General features: G+C 62.4%; 2 protein-coding genes across 7 annotated transcripts in view; one reads left to right on the top strand and one right to left on the bottom strand.

Moving 5' to 3' along the window:
• PTPN23 (protein tyrosine phosphatase non-receptor type 23) overlaps window positions 1-6,646 on the top strand; it is a 40,520-nt gene extending 33,874 nt beyond the window's left edge. For all 3 annotated transcript variants that reach the window (XM_036869330.1, XM_036869331.1, XM_036869332.1), the window contains 16 exons: window positions 366-422; window positions 550-608; window positions 790-869; window positions 983-1,097; window positions 1,193-1,258; window positions 1,630-1,775; window positions 2,085-2,396; window positions 2,477-2,631; window positions 2,734-2,885; window positions 2,973-3,152; window positions 3,250-4,984; window positions 5,061-5,245; window positions 5,339-5,443; window positions 5,519-5,657; window positions 5,745-5,858; window positions 5,939-6,646. In XM_036869330.1, the coding sequence (XP_036725225.1) occupies window positions 366-422; window positions 550-608; window positions 790-869; window positions 983-1,097; window positions 1,193-1,258; window positions 1,630-1,775; window positions 2,085-2,396; window positions 2,477-2,631; window positions 2,734-2,885; window positions 2,973-3,152; window positions 3,250-4,984; window positions 5,061-5,245; window positions 5,339-5,443; window positions 5,519-5,657; window positions 5,745-5,858; window positions 5,939-6,418 (4,080 nt within the window). In that variant the 3' untranslated portion in view covers window positions 6,419-6,646. The remainder of the gene's footprint in view (window positions 1-365; window positions 423-549; window positions 609-789; window positions 870-982; window positions 1,098-1,192; window positions 1,259-1,629; window positions 1,776-2,084; window positions 2,397-2,476; window positions 2,632-2,733; window positions 2,886-2,972; window positions 3,153-3,249; window positions 4,985-5,060; window positions 5,246-5,338; window positions 5,444-5,518; window positions 5,658-5,744; window positions 5,859-5,938) is intronic.
• A 327-nt stretch (window positions 6,647-6,973) lies between these two features.
• LOC118904041 (SREBF chaperone) overlaps window positions 6,974-13,646 on the bottom strand; it is an 87,336-nt gene continuing 80,663 nt past the window's right edge. For 2 of the 4 annotated variants that reach the window (XM_036869706.1, XM_036869709.1), the window contains 13 exons: window positions 13,522-13,620; window positions 13,144-13,362; window positions 12,041-12,417; window positions 11,319-11,507; window positions 11,036-11,237; window positions 10,826-10,941; window positions 10,219-10,744; window positions 10,037-10,122; window positions 8,397-8,479; window positions 8,113-8,279; window positions 7,851-7,931; window positions 7,454-7,660; window positions 6,974-7,371 (listed from right to left, as the gene is read on the bottom strand). In XM_036869706.1, coding sequence (XP_036725601.1) covers window positions 7,126-7,371; window positions 7,454-7,660; window positions 7,851-7,931; window positions 8,113-8,279; window positions 8,397-8,479; window positions 10,037-10,122; window positions 10,219-10,744; window positions 10,826-10,941; window positions 11,036-11,237; window positions 11,319-11,507; window positions 12,041-12,417; window positions 13,144-13,362; window positions 13,522-13,620 — 2,598 coding nt within the window. In that variant the 3' untranslated portion in view covers window positions 6,974-7,125. The remainder of the gene's footprint in view (window positions 7,372-7,453; window positions 7,661-7,850; window positions 7,932-8,112; window positions 8,280-8,396; window positions 8,480-10,036; window positions 10,123-10,218; window positions 10,745-10,825; window positions 10,942-11,035; window positions 11,238-11,318; window positions 11,508-12,040; window positions 12,418-13,143; window positions 13,363-13,521; window positions 13,621-13,646) is intronic. The other 2 variants (XM_036869708.1, XM_036869707.1) reach the window with 2 other exon arrangements.

Here is a 13,646-nt window from a genome sequence, read left to right on the forward strand (position 1 = left end):
CAGCCTTGTTAGTCAGATCCTCGTGGGGACCCTTCTTCTGTCTCTCACCCCCACATCCCTGGCGGCCCCCCGCCGTAGACCTGGTGTTTCTCATGTGTTGTCCCATTTGTGCAGCCTTCATCCCCAGGGGACGGAGGAGGCACAGCAGGCTCCCCTCAGGGGATGGCTGGTGGGAGATGTAGGCTGTGGGGTGGAGCTGGTAGACGCTAACCATGGTGCTGTTGGCTGGGCTGGCGCGTGGCTACCTCCTCAGCTCCTTGTCTTCTGATGGGTCACCTGATGGCCAGACGGCTCAGTGGGGGTTGGGGTGGCGGAAAGAGTAGGGTCCAAGCAGGGAAGGACGGACTGGTCTCTGTCCCCCGCAGGTCGCGTACTTCCAGAGTGCCCTGGACAAGCTCAATGAAGCCATCAAGCTGGCCAAGGTAAAGATGAGGAAGAGCCTGGCTGCCCCTCGGAGCCTGAGAGAACAAGGAGCAAGCCTGGTGGGGCTGAGGGGTCTCCTGGCACTGGCTGTGGTTGGCACTGAGCACCCCCATCCCTACCCTACAGGGCCAGCCTGACACCGTGCAAGACGCACTTCGCTTCACTATGGACGTCATTGGGGGAAAGTGAGTTTCTGGGGCTCGGGGTGGCTCTGGTTCCTTCTTGTTAGGAGGGGTCTTGGCCTTTTGCCTGCATCGTTGGGAGGAAGCCACCAGGGCCAGAGAGTAGTGGCCCACGTGGGAGGCTAGGTCCTGGATCCCTGCTGATCACTCAAGACTCCCCATTCCTCCTTCTCCTGACCCCCAGATACAATTCTGCGAAGAAGGACAATGATTTCATCTACCACGAGGCTGTCCCAGCACTGGACACCCTTCAGCCTGTAAAAGGTCTGAAGCTGAGGGGAGGCCGAGGATCGGGGTAGGGATGAAGATGGGACAGAAGAGAGGCAGTCGAGGTTCGAGTGGGCCTGGTCTCTACGATTCTTCCTCACCCCTCCCAGGTGCCCCCTTGGTGAAGCCCTTACCAGTGAACCCCACAGACCCAGCTGTTACGGGCCCTGACATCTTCACCAAACTGGTACCCATGGCTGCCCATGAAGCCTCGTCGCTGTACAGGTGGGCGGGACAGGCAGGCCCTATTAGCCCAGGTTGGGTTGGGATACCTCAAAGAGACATGGGCTTCCAGCAAATTGCTGTCACTTCTCCTGCAGTGAGGAGAAGGCCAAGCTGCTTCGGGAGATGATGGCCAAGATTGAGGACAAGAATGAGGTCCTGGAGTGAGTGCAAGGCTGGGGTGGGAGGCATGGAGGGTACACACCAGACCTCTGTGGGGTCCCCAGTGCTGCCTGCGACAGGGAGAGGAGTAAATGAAAGGTCTGTTGGCACCAGCAGGCCTCCTGGCTGCGCCCTCCCTGCCCAGGGTCTTGTATGCTAGATTTGTAAGTTGAGAGTCACGCATTTTGAGAGGAGGATGTCCCATTGTTTCCAGCAGTGCACTGGGCATGTTCTGTGGTGGCAGTTGGGATGCTGATTTGTTGTCTGTTAGGACCTCAGACCTTGCTTCTGTGGTGGGGGCTTGCCCTGGTGGGCTCCTTGTGTAGCTGAGGGGTTGAGCCAGCACCCACCTGGTCCCGTTGCCCCCCAACAGCCAGTTCATGGATTCAATGCAGCTGGATCCTGAGACAGTGGACAACCTTGATGCCTACAGCCACATCCCACCCCAGCTCATGGAGAAGTGTGCGGCTCTCAGTGTCCGGCCCGACACTGTCAGGAACCTCGTCCAGTCCATGCAAGGTGAGTGAGGAGGAAAAGCAAGCAGGTGGAGGGCGGGAACGTGGGAGTCATCTGCTGCGGCCTTCTCTGTGTCCCTTGTTGACCGAGGATGGAGGTTTTCACCTCTCCCAGCACCCATCACAGCACCCACCGCACACTTCAGCGAACCACCGCACCCTGTGCGCCCTCTGTCTGCACTGCTCAGCCAGCACTGGGCTGCACGCAAGCCTGACTGAGGGGGCAGTTCTGTCTCCTGGGGGATGGGCCAGAGTGGGTGCCTGGTCTGCCTGCCACAGGAGCTGACCCCGCCTCCTCTAAACACGCCCCCAGTGCTGTCAGGTGTGTTCACGGATGTGGAGGCCTCCCTGAAGGACATCAGAGACCTGCTGGAGGAGGATGAGCTGCTAGAACAGAAGATGCAGGAGGCAGTGAGCCAGGCAGGGGCCAGCACGGCTGTCTCCAAGGCCGAGCTGGTAGAGGTGAGGCGAGAATGGGCCAAGTACATGGAGGTCCACGAGAAGGCCTCCTTCACCAACAGTGAGCTGCACCGCGCCATGAATCTGCATGTTGGCAACCTGCGCCTGCTCAGTGGTCCTCTGGACCAGGTCCGGGCCGCCCTGCCCACGCCAGCCCTCACCCCAGGTGAGCCCCCTTCCTGTCCCCATGGGGAGAGGCTTGGCGCTGGGGTTTTCTCTGGCCTCACTGACCACTGCCGCTCCCAGAGGACAAGGCAGTGCTGCAGAACCTGAAGCGCATCCTGGCCAAGGTGCAGGAGATGCGGGACCAGCGTGTGTCCCTGGAGCAGCAGCTGCGTGAGCTTATCCAGAAGGATGACATCACGGCGTCACTGGTTACCACAGACCATTCAGAGATAAAGGTGGGGCTGGGTGAGCAGTGTGCAGGGGGCTGACTCTAGGCTCCACCCTTAGGTGGTGAGGCCCTGAGTGTCTGTCCTCCACCCCCCATCACACTCCCTCAGAAGCTGTTTGAGGAGCAGCTGAAGAAGTATGACCAGCTGAGGGTGTACCTGGAGCAGAACCTGGCCGCCCAGGACAACATTCTCCGGGCACTGACAGAGGCCAACGTGCAGTACGCATCTGTGCGGCGGGTGCTCAGCGAACTGGACCAAAAGTTAGTGTCTGGCCCTGTGCCTCTACCCAGTCCTGCCCAGAGCTGGGCTCCAGTTACTCACCTCCTGCCGGCCCTTCTGCCCGCCAGGTGGAACTCCACACTGCAGACCCTGGTGGCCTCCTATGAAGCCTACGAGGACCTGATGAAGAAGTCCCAGGAGGGCAAGGACTTCTATGCAGACCTGGAGAGCAAGGTGGCCGCTCTCCTGGAACGGGCACAGTCTACCTGCCAGGCCCGCGAGGCAGCCCGCCAGCAGCTCCTGGACAGGTGAGTGTGGCCCCGGGGCCGGGGTGCGGCTGCACCCCAGACCGAGGTCGGGCTGAGGGGCTGTGTGGCTCCACTTCTTCCCTACCTCGTCCTACAGGGAGCTGAAGAAGAAGCCGCCGCCACGGCCCACAGCCCCAAAGCCGCTGCTGCCCCGCAGGGAGGAGGGCGAGGCAGTGGAGGCAGGGGACCTGCCTGAGGAGCTACGCAGCCTGCCCCCCGACACCTTCCTGGGGGCGGCTGCCCCACTCCACTTCCCCCCTGGCCCCTTCCCCAGCTCTGCAGGCCCAGGACCCCACTATCTCTCAGGCGCCTTACCGCCTGGTACCTACTCAGGCCCTGCCCAGATGTTGCAGCCCAGGGCCCCCCAGGCCCTAGGGCACCCTGTGGTGGCCCTGGCACCTGGACCTGCTCTCTACACACCCGGGGCCTACACACCAGAGCTGGGCCTCATGCCGCGATCTTCGCCGCAGCATGGCATGGTGAGCAGTCCCTATGGGGGGGTGGGGCCCACCCCACCGGCTGCAGGCCTGCCCTCAGCCCCACCTCCCCAGTTCTCGGGCGCTGAGTTGGCCGTGGGGATTCGGCCAGCCACCACCACAGTAGATAGCGTCCAGGCCCCCATCTCCAGCCACACAGCACCACGGCCAAACCCTGCCCCTGCTCCTCCCCGGCCCCGCTTTCCGGGGCCGCCCCCGCAGCCGCTGCCCGTGCCCTACACATACCCGATGGGGGCCAAGCCACCCCTCGCAGTTCCCCCCGCCCAGCACCACTTTTCTCCTGGGATGCCCACAGGTTTTTCAGCCCCGAGGACTGGGCCCCAGCCTCATCCCACACGAGCGGTGTTTGGGCCCCAGCCTCCCCAGCAGCCCCTTCCACTCCAGCATCCGCACCTCTTCCCGCCCCAGGCTCCAGGACTGGTACCCCCACAGACCCCCTATCCCTTTGCCCCTCAGCCTGGTGTCCTGGGGCAGCCACCACCCACCCTGCACACCCAGCTCTACCCAGGCCCCTCTCAGGACCCTCTGCCTCCCCACTCAGGGGCGCTGCCTTTCCCCAGCCCTGGGCCCCCTCAGCCTCCCCATCCCACCCTGGCATATGGCCCTGCCCCTTCCCCCAGGCCCCTGGGCCCCCAGGCCCCCCCCCTTTCCATTCGAGGCCCTCCGCCTGCCAGCCAGCCCGCCCCCACTCCCCACCTGGTGCCTTCACCTGCCCCGTCACCGGGGCCCGGCCCCGTACCTCCTCGGCCCCCTGCAGCAGAGCCAGCCGTGTGTCTGCGCCGAGGTGCTGCAAGTGCAGATCTGCTCTCCTCCAGCCCTGAGAGTCAGCATGGAGGCGCTCAGCCTCCTGGGGGTGGGCAGCCTCTGCTGCAGCCCACTAAGGTGGATGCGGCTGAGGGCCGGCGGCCACAGGCCCTGCGGCTGATCGAGCAGGACCCCTACGAGCACCCGGAGAGGCTGCAGCAGTTGCAGCAGGAGCTGGAGGCCTTTCGGGGCCAGCTGGGCGATGTAGGGGCTCTGGACGCTGTCTGGCGGGAGCTGCAAGACGCACAGGAGCACGATGCCCGTGGTCGTTCCATCGCCATCGCCCGCTGCTACTCACTGAAGAACCGGCACCAGGACGTCATGCCCTACGACAGCAACCGTGTGGTGCTACGCTCGGGCAAGGACGACTACATCAACGCCAGCCGCGTGGAGGGGCTCTCACCGTACTGCCCACCTTTGGTGGCCACCCAGGCCCCCCTGCCTGGCACAGCTGCCGACTTCTGGCTCATGGTGCATGAGCAGAAAGTGTCAGTCATTGTGATGCTCGTGTCCGAGGCCGAGATGGAAAAGGTGAGAGGGAGAGGTTGGGTGGGTGCCCAGCAGGGAAATTGGAAAACCAGCCCTAACTGCCCTGATTGTCCTTCAGCAAAAGGTGGCTCGCTACTTCCCTACCGAGAGGGGCCAGCCCATGGTGCACGGTGCCCTGAGCTTGGCCCTGAGCAGTGTCCGCACCACCGAGACCCACGTGGAACGGGTGCTGAGCCTGCAGTTCCGGGACCAGAGCCTCAAGCGCTCGCTCGTGCACCTCCACTTCCCCACATGGCCGGAGTTGTGCGTCTGCTGCCCTGGGCGGTGGTTGGGGGGCTGGGAGGGTGGTGCAGCCTTGGATCAGGTCTGGCTCAGAGATGCCGCCCCACCCCGCAGAGGCCTGCCGGACAGCCCCAGCAACCTGCTGCACTTCATCCAGGAGGTGCACGCTCATTACCTGCATCAGCGCCCCCTGCACACGCCTGTCGTCGTCCACTGCAGGTAGGTGTGGGTAGCTCCCGAGTGGCCCTCCTCTGGGGGCTCCTGGGCTGGCCTTACAGCCCCTTCCTGCTGCAGCTCCGGGGTGGGCCGCACGGGAGCCTTCGCACTGCTCTACGCGGCTGTGCAGGAGGTGGAGGCTGGAAGTGGGATCCCTGAGCTGCCTCAGCTGGTGCGGCGCATGCGGCAGCAGAGGAAACACATGCTGCAGGAGAAGGTGAGGGCCCGGGCGGGAGCTGGGATGGGCCCTCCATCCTGGGTGACGGGCCCTGCCCGGCTGACCAGGCCCAATGCGCCCCTGCAGCTGCATCTCAAGTTCTGCCATGAGGCGGTGGTGAAACACGTGGAGCAGGTCCTGCAGCGCCACGGCGTGCTCCTTCCGTGCAAGCCCTCAGCTGGCACCAGTGTCACCCAGAAGGTGAGGGAGGGAGCTCCTGGGGGCTGCTAGGACTGACACTGCCTCGTGGACTCCGTCTTCACCCACTCTTGTCTCCTCAGAATCACCTTCCTCAGGACTCCCAGGACCTGGTTCTCGGTGGGGATGTGCCCATCAGCTCCATCCAGGCCACTATCGCCAAGCTCAGCATCCGGCCTCCCGGGGGCTTGGATTCCCCAGCTGCCGGCCTGCCAGGCCCTGTAGAGCCCCCAGGCCTGCTGCCACCCAGCCTCCCAGAGTCCACCCAGCTCCCATCCTCCTCCCCACCCCCTCTCTCTTCACCCCTGCCTGAGGCCCCCCCGCCTGAGGAGGAGCAGCCGGTACCTGAGGTCCCCAGCCCGGGGCCCCCCTCCTCCTCGCTGGAGCTGCTGGCCTCCCTAACTCCTGAGGCCTTCTCTCTGGACAGCTCCTTGAGGGGAAAGCAGCGGATGAGCAAGCATAACTTTCTGCAGGCCCATAACGGGCAGGGTCTGCGGGCTGCCCGGCCCACTGACGACCCCCTCAGCCTTCTGGATCCACTCTGGACACTCAACAAGACCTGAACAGGGTTTGCCTGCCTGGTCCTTACACTATGTTGTCTCCCATGCCAGTCTGCCCCTCTTGAGGTGGGGCCTAGTCTTACTCCCATTCCTGCTGCCTTCAGCCCTGCCTGGCCCAGCCCACAGCTCTATGGGGTAGAGATGCATCACGGGTCTTGGGTCAGGTTCTGCTCCTTTGTGGGACCTGACATTTTCAGCTCTTTGCTGTTGAATAAACAAACCTGTTCTGTGGCCAGTGTTTGCTCAGCGCTGCTCCCCGGGAGGTGGGGGGGGGGGCTGGGCCCCAGCAACACCACCTTCAGTGAGCGTGGATGTGGAGGGGGTCACCTTGGTTTCCACACCTGTGAAGTGGTTATGCAAGAAGGCCTCTAGAGCTGGCTTGCTAAACTTCCCCAGCCTGTAAACTGTTCCTCTGACTTGTATGGCTTCTGGCAGGAGCTGCTCTGAGCTGAGAACGGTCTAACCAAGTGCTGCACTTCAGGCACCGGGAGGGTGTAAATGATGCCAGAGCTCATCCAGGGGAAGACGCAAGTGGCTCACAAAGCCCCTGACTGATGATGTGATTTTTAAAAAAAAGTTTAATATTACAGTCACGAGGCAGGACAGGACAGTTCAGAGGCAGCTTCCCAAAGATTCAGCTCTTCCCCCAGTCCAGGTCCAGCGCATTGCCCCACAGAGCACCCCAGCCAGACGGGCAGGGAGGCCCACCCTCAGTCCAGCTTCTCCAGCACAGAGGGCACGTACACTAGGCTGAGCTCGCTGCCAAAGTTGCAGACAATGGCAGCATTGTCCAGCACCAGGATCTGGCGGGCCGGCTGGGCCTCGCTGTTCTTCCCCAGGTAGACTGTCTGTAACAGGTCCCCGTAGTTTAGGTCCCAAAAGGAAACACAGCCCTGGCCGCCGGTCACCAGCAGGTTGTCTGAGATGACACCCAAGCTTGCACCACAGCCCAGGTCCTGGAGGCAAGGACAGGACAGGCTTGGTGTCTTGAATCCTTCCCTAAAACACCGAGAATCCCGTGGCCCCCAACATGCCTACCTGCTGAATGGAGTAGAGCCTGATGCCTGTGCTGCGGTCCCAGATGCTGATGAGGTCATCTAGGCCACTGCTGATGACGCAGGAGGTGGTACAGGTGAGGGAGGTGACATCCCCACGGTGAGCGAACATGTGGCTGACCCGGCTGCCAGTCAGCACATCCCACAGGCAGATGGCCCCATCTTGTCCTCCACTGGCCAGCACCATGGTCTAAGGGAACAGGCACAGGGGAGCTGGTCACTGTGGTGAAACACCTCTGTCCACAAGGGTGGCTTAGTGCCCTGGTGGGTGGGAACCCTCACTCTGCTTCACAGAGGCCCTTGGGGACCAGCTCCCAGGAGTTAGAAACAAGGGCCATGGGCCTGGCTTGGTACCCCTGCACCCCACCCATGGCCCTCACCTGGTCAATGTACACAGTTGTGATGGCTCCTGAGTGGCCTTGCAGGGTGAAGAGGCAGCATGAGTCCTCCAGGCGGTACACCTGGGGCAGGAACAGGTATCAGATTCTGGTCTCTCTGGGATTTTCCAAATCACACTTCAGCCAGGAATTCCCTTCCACAGTTCATCCAGGACACCTCCAGCCACTCTCTGGCTGACCCCATGTGCTCCCCACCCCCTGTGCTGGGCCACCCCAGTGCCCAAGAGATGGTGCCAACACTTACTCTCAGTGTGTGGTCCTGGCTCCCAGTCACGAGGCGCCCGGCAGCTGCCTTCAGGGCTGTGATGGGCTTCTGGTGTGCACAGGGCACTGTGTGGGTCAGGTGACAAGCCACTGCGTCACTGCTGCTGTACATAGGGGATGTGGGGGAACTACCCCGCCCCGGGGCCCCTGGGGACAACAGGCCAAGTGAGGGATCTCCGAGAAGACACCCTGCAGGCAGCCCCTGTGCTCCACCCACACCCACCAGGTGCAGGCACCAGCCCAGCCCAGCCCAGGTCCCCTGACCTCGGAACTGCAGTGGGCTGAGGGCTGTGTGAGTCTCCAAGGAGAAGAAATCAAGGGAACCGTTGAGCCGGGCAGCCACAATCCTGGAAGAGAAGAGCGGCTCTCCCTTAGAGCCCCCAGCCTTGGGGCTGAGCACCGCGGGCCCTTGACAGGCCCTTCCTACTGGCTGTGGGAACAGTGGAGCCATGAGGGACCGTGGCCAAGAGGGAAGCACAGGTGCTGGGGACCAGGTTACAACTCCAATTATTAACCTCTGTGCCTCAGAGTCTTCATCTGTGAAATGAGAACAACTGTAGCCACCTCTCAGCGTGGTCATGAGGAGTAAATGAGCTAGTATGTGTAAAGTAGTACCTGGGGAACATCATGTAAGATTGGAAATTAAAAACAAAAACAAACAAGGGGGATGGGCAGTCCCCCTCCACGGCCTGGAGCTAAAGGAAAGGCTTCAGGGGAGGAGAAACAGGACCTAAGGTGGGGCTATGTTTTAGAGCCACAGAAGGTGCTGCTGTCTCCATCACAGAAAAGCAGCTTCAACCCAAGCACCACCTGCTCCATTTCCTTTTTCCACAAAGAAATAAGGATTATTCTCCACTGCCCCGATTCCTAGGCACAGGTTGACGGGCAGAGATGGAGACATTTGCCCTGTGGCCCCAAAGCTTTGAAGTGGGTGGGGTTCACAATCTTACTCCAGCAAAGGGCAATGCACATCTTCACCTCTGCCCATAATCTGAAGGATCTATGGCAGAGGTGGGGAAGGCACAGAACAGGGGTGGGAGGGAGAGGGAGGAGAGACCATGGAACTTTGAGGGTTGAGCTGAGACATGTGGGCTGTCCCTAAACTTCAAAAAAAAAAACAGCAGCAGGGGAGAATTTCCAAGCGTGGAGAGCACAGTGAACTTGGCCAGACTGCAGGGTAGGATGTTAGCTAAATAAGGCCTGAGCAAGAAGCCTGGCAATGGCAGGAATGACAGCAGCAGCCAACAGAAACTGAGAGGTAAGAGCGAGGGGTATCCCCACCCCCAAGAAAATAAGGCTCCAGCTTTAGCTTAGATGGTGGGACCACGAACGGTCAGGGACCCTGTGAGGAAGAGCCAGCATGGGTCAGGCAGGTGAAGCGTTCAGCAAAGGCACCTGGTCATGGGTGAGGCCCAGGTTTCTCAGCCCAGAGGTGGGAGCTCAAGCCTGAGAAGCTGGGGATCCTCCTCTCCCAGGGAGTGTGTGATCGAGCCCTGGCAACACCCAGCCAACAGCCGTGCTGAGGAGGGAGGCACAGACAGTGTCCAGCATCAAAGGGGAAGAAAAGACGGTTCTTCTGAAAATGCATTTTTCTGTAACTGAAAACCCAGGAAACCTAGAAAGGTCAGTATTGACAGGCTACCTAGAGCAACTCTGACTTCAGAAGGGTGAGGAGAACTGCTCAGTCTCCATGTGCCAGGCCCTATTCTAAGTGCTTCCTACCTGTTAACTCTTTGAGCTGTCCCCCTCCCACTGAGGTGGACTACCTGCTGTTCACAGGTGTGGGGCTTGGCACCGAGTAGGGAAGTCAAGTCACACACCGGTGAAGGGGAAGCAGGGCTCAAACCTCAGAGTGTGCTGGGCTGGGCCGTCTAGGGTTGAGGCAGGCATCCTAGCACTCGCACCTTTTGTCCAGGAAGACGAGGGCCGTGATGCCCGAGGAGACCTCCTCGCTGCTGCAGCGCAGAGTGCCCTCGATGGCGTCCCACACCTGCAGGCCCAGAGGCTGTGAGCACCTGCGAGCTGGGAGGGCCCACAGACCCCTGCACAGACGTCCCCTCTGCCCACCTCCAGCCCCTCTGCCCACCTCCAGCCGGCCACTGCTCCGCCCCACCACGATGAGGCTGCCCTGCAGCTCCAGGCTCCAGATGGAGCCATCTGCGCTGGGGGCCCAGGCGAGGGAAGGGGAGCCCTTCTCAGGAGGAAAGCCCCCCTCGTCCTCAGGGGCCTGGGGCAGCGTGGGCCCGGGCGAGGGTGGGCGCAGGGCTGGTGTGTGGACGGGAGCCATTCCCTCCTCCTGGTACAGTCGCTGCACCAGGTGGCTGAAGTCATAGCCTGGGGAGGCCTGAGCACGGCGGCAGCCCGCCCGGTACCGGGGCTCGGGCTGAGCGGGCTCTAGGAGCTGTGGCTGCGCTGAGAAGTTGGTGTCGATCAAGCAGGTGAGGTCCGGCTGGTCCCCGAAGAGGGAAGGTGGTGGAGGGGCCCGGGGACGATGCCGTAGCGGAGGACTGTCCCCAGGCTCCTCTGGACCACCCTTCCCACCGTCCGACAGCCGTTCCCAGCTCTCCTGAGCCTCCAACACGCTGCCAACACCACTGTCCTGGTGCTGCCTGCTGGGGGGCAGGGAGGGTGGGGTGAGGACAGTGGGGCACAGATGCAGGGCAGGGCATGGGTGGGAGGTGGGGGGTACCTACCCCGGGTGTGGGATGCGAGTGAGGCAGTCTCCAGTCTGCGCGTCCCACACACACACGTGGCCTGCCAGGCAACAGCTCACCAGCAGCATCCCGTCACTGGCCAGACACTCGATGTCCTGCGGAAGCACAGCGTGGACATGGACATGGGCACGGGCGCTGGCGTCTGCGCGGCCCAGGCCTCAGGTGCCCCCAGCTCCCACCCGCGCTCACCATGAGGTGCCCGCGCAGCACCAGGGGCACAATCTCCGTCTCGGGTGGCGCGTAGCCGTAGTCATCGCAGGGGAGCTCCCCACGCCGCCGCCGCCCGGGCCCCGAGCCGGGTTGCCCATAGTTGCGAGGGCAGAGCACGCGGTATAGGCAGAGCAGCAGCAGCACGAGGACGATGCCCGAGGCCAAGCCGAGTGCCGCCACCCTACGCCGGGCGGAGCCTGGTGAGGCGTGCCCCATCCCCCCCCCATCCCTGCCAGCCGCCCCCCTCCCTCGTGGGCCTTACTTGTACAGGGTGATGTCTCTGTGCGCCTGCGCCGTGCCTGGCCCCTTGGGGCCGGCCTCCCAGAGCCCACCCTGCCCAGGCCGCGGCGGGGGCCAGGCACTGCGGCCGTCCTGAGGGTGCCGCCCCTCCAGGGCCTCCCTCGGGTTCAGGCGGAGCGTGACTGGGATGACAGGCAGCAGGCTGACGTACCTGGGGCCGGGCAGCGGGCAGCCTCAGCAGAGATGCCCTCGGAAGGGACCCCCCTCCTGCTGCTGCCCCAGTCCCCCTCTCTGCTCTTCACACGGGACTCAGCTCAACCTGCCAGGCTCCAAGAGCACCCTCTCAGGACAGTCTTCCCAGCATGGGTTGGGGCAGCAGAGGTAACGTCCCTCCCCAGCCCAGCTCTGGCGCCCCAACCTTCCTCTGTCACAGACACCGGCAGCCATCACTGCCATGTCTGTCACCCATTCTGGCTCAGAGTGGGTGGGAGTGAGTGAGGTGGATCTCATTCTGGCCAAGTGGCTGACAGCAACCTATGACTCCCCAGAGCAGGGCCCCGGGCTACTCTTAGGTTGTGGATGCTTGGAGCACTGGCTCCTACTTCACAGCCTTAGGGGTGTTTATTTGAAAGGAGATGCAGAATTCAAACCAGAGGGTCTCCCTCCTGAGGGGAAGGGATGCTCTGGGGACAGTGAGCTGCCATCACCAGGTGGGGAGGTGGGACCGGGCACAGCCCAACTCACCTCTTGGCCAGTGTGATGTTGTAGTAGCTGAAGAGCGTTGGCCAGTGGCGGAAGGACAACTTCCTCCAAAGTTCCTCATCCTCAGTCCCCCAGGTTACCTCTGGGGCTGGGCTGTCATGGACGCCCTCAGCCGGAGCCCCAGGCTTGGGCAGCTCCCCTGGCAATGTCTGGTTCTCGGGTAACTTAGAGGCGCCAGGTGGGAAGATGGAGAAGGCGGGGTCCGGGTGGCTGGCAGGCAGCACACCACTAGGCACAGGCATGGAAGCCAGGGCGCCCTCGCCCAGAGGGCTCTGCTCTGTCACCTGGGCAGTGAGGTATGTGCGCAGCCCTGCTGGGTCTGTGTACACCAGGATGCCAATCCAGACAACGGTGCCAGCCTGCAGTGGGGCATCGGGTGCTCAGCAGGACCTCTGGGAGGAATGGGCAGCCCCAACCTGTCCTTCCCTCCTGCCTCTCCAAGTCCTCCCACTATGACTGGGGGCCAACTGCCCCCCAGAGGGACCTAGTTCCTTTTCCATGGTCGGGTTTGGGACTCCTGGCCTGGAAATACAGAGGCGCACCCTTAGGTTTGTTATAGAACTTTCCCATCCCCAACCCCCATCTCAGCTTGGGCCAGAAAGCTGCTACCTTTCCCATGGTCAGCATGGCCAGAGGGACCAGCTGCATGACCTGCTCCAGAGACACCACGGGTCCTAGTCCTCAGAGGGCCTCAGCCTCGCTGCCGTCTCACTTCAACTCCTTAGGAGAGGCCCACTGACCAGAGGCCAGCCCTGCTCCTTCTCCCCTCTGCCCAGCCCAGCACTTTCTGATGCCTGCACAGTGAACCCTGACTCGGGCAACCATGGTGGTTCCATCCCAGAGCACCCCGTCCTGGGTCACCCTGGGGAGACGACTCCTCTCCCTGATAACCTTGGCTACCTCTCCAAAGATGGGCTTATCACCCCAGAAACCACCAGGGTCTGGGCAGGAGGGTAGAGTGGGTGGCTTCCCAAAGCTAGGCTTCAAGAGGCCATGAAGGCCTGAGGGGCACACCCCACCTCCGAGGCAAATGCAAAATGCACGAGGGACTTGAGCGCTGGCCCTCGGGCAGGGGTGGCAGGTACCATGATGAGGCGCTGTGCCAGGCGGGTTCGGGCCAGGAAGTAGACGACACGCAGCCTCTTGGGGAGCCGCAGGTTTCGGAAGGAGGACGGTTGCAGTGTGATGGTGTGGGGTGTGGACGGCCGTACAGCCAGCTGCCGCTCGAAGCGTGCTGGCTGCCCCGCCGGCTTAGCTGGGGGCAGGCAGGCCTCAGGAGGCAGCCGCTTGTTCAGGTCCGCTAGCTGTTGGGGGTGCAGCGGTCAGGGCCCAAAGCTGCTGTCCAGAGGCTGCCCGCACAGGGCTGCTGCCCTGCCCGAGGCCTGCCCCTCTCACCCAGAAATCCCCTGAGCACAGACAGGGATGCAGAGGAGGTGAGTGGGCAGGGCTCAGCCCAGTCCTACCTCCATCCGGCGAATGTCAATGGACAGGACAGTGGTGAAAAACAGCATCTGAAGGAAGAAGTCAGACACCAGGCCCACGACGGCGAAGAGACAGAACTCCTGGAATTAAGCAGATGAGGGGACAC

This window comes from Balaenoptera musculus, chromosome 11 (assembly GCF_009873245.2).
Source record: "Balaenoptera musculus isolate JJ_BM4_2016_0621 chromosome 11, mBalMus1.pri.v3, whole genome shotgun sequence".
Lineage (NCBI taxonomy): Eukaryota > Metazoa > Chordata > Mammalia > Artiodactyla > Balaenopteridae > Balaenoptera > Balaenoptera musculus.